The following is a 9,616-nucleotide window of genomic DNA, read 5'->3' on the forward strand; positions in this document are numbered from 1 at the left end:
GCCACCCTACCCATATCCAACTGTCCTGTTTCTGAGGTAATTTCTGCGATTCCACAAGCTTTGATTACATGAGTTTGGCCTTGAAAATCATTAAGAGGAACATAATATTCCAATGTTTCCAATTTGTGGTGGTCATTTCCTACTTTAGTAACAGCCAAATATATGCTTCTCCCTTGTAAGCCCATAAATTTTGCCATACGATCAGCTATGAGTGACGTATTGCTACCAGAGTCCCAGAGGGTAGTTATGGGTCGTGTGTTACCATAAACTTATTATTAACAAAACGCCCCTTTTTGGTGATAAACTGCTGTTTATGTATCCCTGCTCTTTACCAAAACAATTATGGAGAACCTGATGGTGGCCTCTCCCACATTCACCACATAAAGATTTCTGTGAACATTGACGGCGGCCCCTGTGACCTAACTGTAAACAAAGGAAGCAGGCACCCATCCTATATACGGCATCAATCTTCTCCTTGCTGTTAAGTTTTTGAAACACCGTACATGGAGTAATATCATGTGTATCTGTGCCATGGTACCCACATTCAACTGGTCTTTGAGACTCTACTCCAGACATATTTCCAGTTAACATAGAGATTGGCTTAGATAAGTTAACTAAACACTCCTCCATCTAGCTTTGTTTTCCATGAAGCTGGGTTATGGCTGTAGTGAATACGTCAGTTTCACTGTCTAGGTTCACTGAATGTACATGCACTTTACTATTAGGGTTAGTTGCCCTAATGTCATCATTCATGTATTCTAGTGCTTGTTTCTCTTTCAACAAATATTTCAGTAACTCCTCAAACATTTTACTTTTATCCTTTAGAGTTTGCAAAATTTTAGTCCACTCTCTTTTCTGCATTGGTGGGAGAAGCTTTTCTATATGACTGACTATAGTAACAGTATTCATCTCTTCAGACAAATTAACTTTCTCTAAATCTAAAGAGGCTCTCTCAACTATGCTCACCATATCCATGAATTTCCGTGGATTGTCCTCGGGTATTGGTTTTAATGTCTTTATGTCATTCAAGACTGACTGCACTAGTCTTGCTGGATTGCCATAACTGGCATCCAACCTTTTCATCAATGAATCAAAAGAGTCATCCACCCCGTGAAGTACCTCCAATGCCTCCCCCGACAGACAGGATCGCAACACATATGCATCATCTTCATATACTGATTTCATTAATCTTTCATAGTCTTTACAGAATGTGGGATAATCACGAATCTTGCCATCAAAATGTGATGGAGTTTACCGCTGTATTCTCAATTTGTGCATTTCGTTAACACTGGCTTTGTCTTTCTTTGTGACTTTAGCTATTAGTGCATGAGCCTGAATTTTTGTCCTTTTAATATCAGTGATATAAGTATTAAGTTCATTAATGAGCACATCATAATTTGATTTCTTTGTATCAAGGGACTCAGCTAACTGCTCATTAATTTTTTCAATTTCAAGGAACTGTTTGCACACGTCATCATAAATACCTCGTAACACTTCCAAGCGGTCATCCCGGCCTTGTGCTTCCTTTAACAAGTTGACGTTCCTAGTAAACCTGCGTTTGGCGAGGGTCCGCTCCTTCACCACCTGTTCATCCATCTTGGCAGGGGATGTGTTGGACTGTTTCACTAAGGAGTGAGTGAGACAGCACTGGTCGTTACTGTATTTAATCTAGGTCCAACCTGTAATAAGTGTACATGTAACAGTACCAATTACAAAATATAACACCCACACATATACATTATTATCACAATGTCTTATTTACTACATCCAATTACTCACACAGTGCCTCTCCTATCAGCACAGAGATGAAACTGGAGTTGAGATCACTTTTCACAGCTTCAGGGTCACAATTACTAGCATAATGGTGTACTCCGGCATAACATTCTTGAGACTGGACCATGTGCCACACAGCTCCAGGATCACCAACATTAAATCCCTGCCTCACACCGGGGCACTGCAACCCTCCACCAGTCGTCACCACCCAACATACAGGCCTTCCCGAGAAATAATGAAGGGCCGCTAGCTGACGGCCTGGACAACACTTCCATCCTGTCCACGTCACTCAACTCCTACGTCACAACTTTACACACAAGAACAGCGACAAGCGCATGCCAAAACGGGAGAGAGAAATACAATATCTCATTAGCAAAATAATAGTACAAATTGTATGGAAAAGATAAGAAAATTACAAATTTAGTTAATACAATAACAATAGTATTGTTATAATAATGCAATTCATCTATTCAATTCAAAGAAAACTTGACCAATAGGACATACTGAGATATTCTCAGTACGCTCCCGCCACAACTACAAGCAAAAACAATTATTGTTCCTCAATGGGGAGCAGCAACACAAGTCTGTGAACCGATCTGTTGATGAAACTATCTTTCCCATCACACATAGAGTCAGACTTTTTTGCTTCTTAATACTACATCTCGTACTTTACCGTCCCTGCCGGGTTTAGCTCTTTCAACTTGTGCTAACTTCCAATTTCCTCTAATCAAATCACTGTCTTGCACTAAAACAACATCTCCTTCCCGCAAATTTCTACGTGCTGTATGCCATTTTTGCCTGATAGTTAAGGTTGGGAAGTAGTCTCTCATCCATTTCCTCCAAAACGAGGTTACAATACTTTGTACAAGACTGAAACGCTTCCTTGTGTCAATCGTTTCCACCATGGGCCCACTTGGTACCTTGTTGCTTGCACGACCAAGCAGTAGATCGTTAGGGCACAAGTAAGCACCCAAAGATATATCGTATCCAGGTTTCAGTCCGATTGGGCGTTTATTCAACATATTTGCTACCTCATATAACACACTTTGTAGTTCGGCGAAGCTTAGTACATTTTCGCCCACTACTGTAACAGACAGCCGTTTCACCGTCTTAATCAGAGATTCGCATGCACCATTTTGCCAGGGTGCATTCGACGAGTTGTTAAATGACCATGTCATACCTTGATGAAGCCCGATTTGAGATATTTGGTTAATGTTCCATTTTTCAGTCATATTCCTGATATCCTTATTGGCAGCCATTAACTGTGTTCCCATGTCTGAATGCATGGTGTGAGGAAAACCCCGCATGGAAACAAACTGACGAAATGTATTCAAGAAACTCTGTATGTCATATCCTTCCATCAGATCAATATGGACTGCACGACTCGCTAGGCATGTAAATATCACTCCATAAGCCTTGGCCCTAGTTCTCCGTTTTACAGTGTCTCTTATCATTAATGGGCCAAACAAGTCCAAGGAGGTATTGAAGAATGCAGGTGATGGTTTGAGTCTTCTCTCGGGGAGCTGCCCCATTTTCTGTCCTATCACAACTTGGTTTAACCTTTTGCATATTACACACTTTTCCTTTACCGATTTGATCACCTTTCGTGATCTAGGTACCCAAAACCTACTTTGAAGTTTAGCTAAGGTGAGGTCTATACCCCCGTGATCAGAGTTGTGTAAGTAAGTGATGTATAGTCTGGTAAACTGATTGTTTTGCGAGAGTAACATAAACTGGTTTTGATTCCAATTGTCCTTCAACCAGCTGCTGATTCTCTCCCCTACTACAATGATCCCATCTTCATCTTTACCGGGTCCTAGCCTTTTGAATCTTTCCTTCCAATTTTCTTCGAATTCCCTTTGGACCATCTTAACCCAGTACCTTTTTGCCTTTCTCACATCATCGGCAGTGAGTGTATGCAATATTCCTCTGAATGTTTTCTTTCTAATAATGCAAAGGATTATAGCAGTGGTCTTTATCATTCTTTTGTAACAGCTAAACCTTTCAATATTCATCATGGGTGTTACCTCCTGTTTGATGTTACATTGTAGTGATACCCTATTGTTATCTGGTAACTCCTTTATACAAGGTTGGTCTATTGGCCACTGATCAATAGGTAAAGTTAAATAGTGTGGGCCCCTTTGCCTTTCTGAATCGGATCTTAGGTTTCTTGGATTCTGCGGCCGTGTGGCGTAGTCCGCAGCATTGCCGTCAGTGGCCACCCACCACCAATCATTAGTATTAGTTTTTTTTTTTTCGCTGTCTCCCGCGGTTGCGAGGTAGCGCATACCTACACAGCTTTCCATGGTTTAACCCAGACGCTTCACATGCCTTGATTCAATCCACTGACAGCACGTCAACCCCGGTATACCACATCGCTCCAATTCACTCTATTCCTTGCCCTCCTTTCACCCTCTTGCATGTTCAGGCCCCGATCACACAAAATCTTTTTCACTCCATCTTTCCACCTCCAATTTGGTCTCCCTCTTCTCCTCGTTCCCTCCACCTCCGACACATATATCCTCTTGGTCAATCTTTCCTCACTCATTCTCTCCATGTGCCCAAACCATTTCAAAACACCCTCTTCTGCTCTCTCAACCACGCTCTTTTTATTTCCACACATCTCTCTTACCCTTACGTTACTTACTCGATCAAACCACCTCACACCACACATTGTCCTCAAACATCTCATTTCCAGCACATCCATCCTCCTGCGCACAACTCTATCCATAGCCCACGCCTCGCAACCATACAACATTGTTGGAACCACTATTCCTTCAAACATACCCATTTTTGCTTATAGAGATAATGTTCTCGACTTCCACACATTCTTCAAGGCTCCCAGAATTTTCGCCCCCTCCCCTACCCTATGACCCACTTCCGCTTCCATGGTTCCATCCGCTGCCAGATCCACTCCCAGATATCTAAAATACTTCACTTCCTCCAGTTTTTCTCCATTCAAACTCACCTCCCAATTGACTTGACCCTCAACCCTACTGTACCTAATAACCTTGCTCTTATTCACATTTACTCTTAACTTTCTTCTTTACCACACTTTACCAAACTCAGTCACCAGCTTCTGCAGTTTCTCACATGAATCAGCCACCAGCGCTGTATCATCAGCAAACAACAACTGACTCACTTCCCAAGCTCTCTCATCCCCAACAGACTTCATACTTGCCCCTCTTTCCAAAACTCTTGCATTCACCTCCCTAACAACCCCATCCATAAATAAATTAAACAACCATGGAGACATCACACACCCCTGCCGCAAACCTACATTCACTGAGAAGCAATCACTTTCCTCTCTTCCTACACGTACACATGCCTTACATCCTCGATAAAAATTTTTCACTGCTTCTAACAACTTGCCTCCCACACCATATATTCTTAATACCTTCCACAGAGCATCTCTATCAACTCTATCATATTAGTATTAGTATGTGTCTGAATCTCCGCAATCCTTGTTCCAACAAAAGCTCCAAATCCATGTGATTCATTTTGTATCTGTGACCTTACAATCATTGAGTCAGTTAGATGTAGTACCCTATCGAACACAAAACTTGTTTCTTTTTCTATTACCTTCCGTAACCTAGCAGACAATACTGCTGCACAAAGCTCCAGTTTCGGAGTAGTTATTTGCCGAATGGGAGCAATTCGACTCTTGGCTGCGAGTAATTGAGCAGAAAGTGTGCCATCTTTCAGTTCAAAGCGAATGTATGCACATGTAGAATATGCAATATTGCTGGCATCGGCATAAATGACAAGTGTGGGGTTACCAAGTGCATTATCAGGCTTTATATATCGCCTAAATTTTAGATCCTCCAAGGCATACATATCTTGGAACAAATTAAACCAGTGCACATGCATTTCATCAGGGATTGGTTCATCCCAACCCAGTTGCTCATCAGCTTTGCATTCTTGTTTTCTTGTTATGAGATGTCTCATTAATAGCTTACATCGTATCGTGAAAGGTGTAGCAAGGCCTAGATGGTGGTATAGTGACACCACTTGACTTAGGATCATCCTTTTTGTCAGTTGTTTGGGTATCTTTTGCACTATTTCCTCTACTGTTAGGTCAGGACCAGTGCGGATCTTGCGTTTTGTAGAAAAGTTACTCCTTACTTTGTAAGAGAATTGATCTTTCTTTGGTTTCCAAATCATCCCTAGTAACTTTTCAACCTCAGTAGCAATTATCTTAGAATCTTCTGTCATATCATGACTTCCAGACATTACCCATTGTTTCATCTGGAATCCTCCTCTTTTAAGGATCTCTTCGGTCGTTTTCATTCTTTTAAGGGCTTCCTCTGCACTTTCACATGAATGAAGAATGTCATCCACATACGAGTTATTAATGATCATGGCAACTGTTTCCGGGTACTTGTCTTTGAACATTTCGGCAGTTTTATGGAGGGCTGTCATGGCAATCACTCCACTGGGTCTATCACCGAAAGTTACCGTCTGTAAACAATAATGGTCAGGCTCCCTGGTAGTGTTCATATCTCGCCACAAGAACCGGTGGGCCATTTTATCCGGTTCAGAGAGGAGTACAGAATTATACATTTTACTGATATCTTCTAGAATTGCTACCGGACTCTGAAGAAACCTAAGCAATATGCCAAAAAGATCACACAGCATATCAGGCCCCTTGGCATAATAGTCATGCAAGACGTGTCGCATGTAGAAGGCAGAATAATTAAACACTATTGTGATAGGAGTGGATTTAGAGTCTGGTCTTAATATTTCATGATGAGGGATGTAGTGTATTGGGCCCTGATAGTCCTTGCTTTCATCTGTAGTCAATTTTCGAGCTACACCTCGCTCCACCATGTCACTGATCTGATCACTATATTCCTTTGCATATGCAACTCCTCTTTTTGCTAATCTCTTTTCTGTAGGTCTAAGTCTGCCCATGCAGGCTGTGAAGTTATTTGGCAAGGTCTTTGGCGATTTTATCCATGGATAGGACGCTGTCCATTGACTTGTTTTTGAGTCATGTATTAAACCTTGTGTTATTAGAGACAATTCCCTTTCTTCTTTAAGACAATATTTGTTACTTCCAAGGGGACACTTTCCACATTTGCAGTTGCCACATTTTGGAATGCAACATGTCCCCAGATTTTCTACAGAGAAGTCTTCAAGCCTTCTCGTAACACTGGCTTTTGATTCAAGAACTAAATCATTTACCGTACATGCAGCAATGTGATTAATCCTAACAAGAACATGAGCAGAGTCGACACCTTTCACCTTTAATCTAGGGTGCGAACCTCTAATACAGTATCCAAATGGTCCCCACAATAGTTGGAGGTTACCTACAGTTTTAACCACAGATGGGAATAATTTGCAGTAATCAGCGGCGATCAATAGATCAATATTGCCATATGGACGTTCAATGTTCTTAGCTTGTACTCCTAGTAAATCTGCCACGCTACCCATATCCACCTGTCCTGTTTCTGAGGTAATTTCTGAGTTTCCACAAGCTTTGATTACATGAGTTTGGCCTTGAAAATCATTAAGAGGAACATCATATTCCAATGTTTCAAAATTGTGATAGTCATTTCCTACTTTAGTAACAGCCAAATTTATGCTTCTCCCTTTTAAGCCCATAAATTTTGCCATACGATCTGTTATGAGTGACGTATTGCTACCAGAGTCCCAGAGGGTAGTTATGGGTCGTGTGTTACCATAAACTGAACTTATTATTAACAAAGTGCCCCTTTTTGGTAACAAACTGCTGTTTATGTATCCCTGCTCTTTACCAAAACATCTATGGAGAATCTGATGGTGGCCTCTCCCACATTCAACACATAAAGATTTCTGTGAACATTGACGGCCCCTGTGAACTAACTGTAAACAAAGGAAGCAGGCACCCATCCTATATACGGCATCAATCTTCTCCTTGCTTTTAAGTTTTTGAAACACCGTACATTGCGTAATATCATGTGTATCTGTGCCATGGTACCAACATTCAACTGGTCTTTGAGACTCTACTCCAGATATATTTCCAGTTAACATAGAGATTTGCTTCGATAAATGAACTAAACACTACTCCATCTTGCTTTGTTTTCCATGAAGCTGGGTTATGGCTGTAGTGAATACGTCAGTTTCACTGTCTAGGTTCACTGAGTGTACATGCACTTTACTATTAGGGTTAGTTGCCCTAATGTCATCATTCATGTATTCTAGTGCTTGTTTCTCTTTCAACAAATATTTCAGTAACTCCTCAAACATTTTACTTTTATCCTTTAGATTTAGCAAATTTTAGTCCACTCTCTTTTCTGCATTGGTGGGAGAATCTTTTCTATATGACTGACCATAGTAACAGTATTCATCTCTTCAGACAAATTAACTTTCTCTAAATCTAAAGAGGCTCTCTCAACTATGCTCACCATATCCATGAATTTCCGTGGACTGTCCTCGGGTATTGGTTTTAATGTCTTTATGTCATTCAAGACTGACTGCACTAGTCTTGCTGGATTGCCATACCTGGCATCCAACCTTTTCATCATGGAATCAAAAGAGTCATCCACCCCGTGAACTACCTCCAATGCCTCCCCCGACAGACAGGATCGCAACACATATGGATCATCTTCATATACTGATTTCATTAATCTTTCATAGTCTTTACAGAATGTGGGATAATCACGAATCTTGCCATCAAAATGTGGTGGGGTTAACCGCTGCATTCTCAATTTGTGCATTTCGTTAATACTGGCTTTGTCTTTCTTTGTTACTTTAGCTATTATTGCATGAGTCTGAATTTTGTCCTTTCAATATCAGTGATATAAGTATCAAGTTCATTAATGAGCACATCATAATTTGATTTCTTTGTATCAAGAGACTCAGCTAACTGCTCATTAATTTTTTCAGTTTCAAGGAACTGTTTGCACACGTCATCATAAATACCTCGTAACACTTCCAAGCGGTCATCCCGGCCTTGCGCATCCTTTAACAAGTTGACCTTCCTAGTAAACTTGCGTTTGGCGAGGGTCCGCTCCTACATCAGCTGTTCATCCATCTTGGCAGGAGATGTGTTGGACTGTTTCACCTAGGCGTGAGTGAGAAAGCACTGGTCGTTACTCTATTCAATCTATGTCCAACCTGTAATAAGTGTACATGTCACAGTACCAATTACAAAACATAACACCCACACATATACATTATTATCACAATGTCTTATTTACTACATCCAATTACTCACACAGTGCCTCCCCTATCAGCACACAGGTGAAACTGGAGTTGAGATCACTTTTCACAGCTTCAGGGTCACAATTACTAGCACAATGGTGTACTCCGGCATAAAATTCTTGAGACTGGACTATGTGCCACACAGCTCCAGGATCACCAACATTAAATCCCTGCCTCACACCGGGGCTCTGCAACCCTCCACCGGTTGTCACCACTCAACATACAGGCCTTCCCGAGAAACAATGAAGGGCCGCTGGCCGACGGCACGGAAAGCACTTCCATCCTGTCCACGTCACTCAACTCCTACGTCACAACTTTACACACAAGAACAGCGACAAGCGCATGCCAAAACGGAAGAGCGAAATACAATATCTCATTAGCAAAATAATAGTACAAATTGTATGCAAAACTTAAGAAAATTACAAATTTAGTTAATACAATAACAATAATATAGTTATGATAATACAATTTATCTATTCAGTTCAAAGAAAACTTGACCAATAGGAAAAAGTGAGATATTCTCAGTACACTCCCGCTACAACTATAAGCAAAAACAATTATTGCTCCTCAATGGGGAGCAGCAACACAATTCTGTGAACCGATCTGTTGATCAATCAGTCCTTCCCATCACACATAGAGTCAGACTTCGAGATTT

At 41.0% G+C, this 9,616-nt stretch overlaps 1 protein-coding gene across 1 annotated transcript; it reads right to left on the reverse strand.

The window, feature by feature from the left end:
• Positions 1-1,668: 1,668 nt before the first annotated feature.
• Positions 1,669-8,791, reverse strand: LOC139749282 (uncharacterized). The gene is given in 6 exon segments (XM_071663006.1): positions 1,669-1,679; positions 2,633-3,479; positions 5,320-7,590; positions 7,906-8,022; positions 8,025-8,540; positions 8,666-8,791. Coding segments are annotated over 6 exon segments (3,888 nt in total).
• Between the last annotated feature and the right edge of the window lie 825 nt (positions 8,792-9,616).

Source organism: Panulirus ornatus, chromosome 7 (assembly GCF_036320965.1).
Source record: "Panulirus ornatus isolate Po-2019 chromosome 7, ASM3632096v1, whole genome shotgun sequence".
In the NCBI taxonomy this organism is placed as follows: domain Eukaryota; kingdom Metazoa; phylum Arthropoda; class Malacostraca; order Decapoda; family Palinuridae; genus Panulirus; species Panulirus ornatus.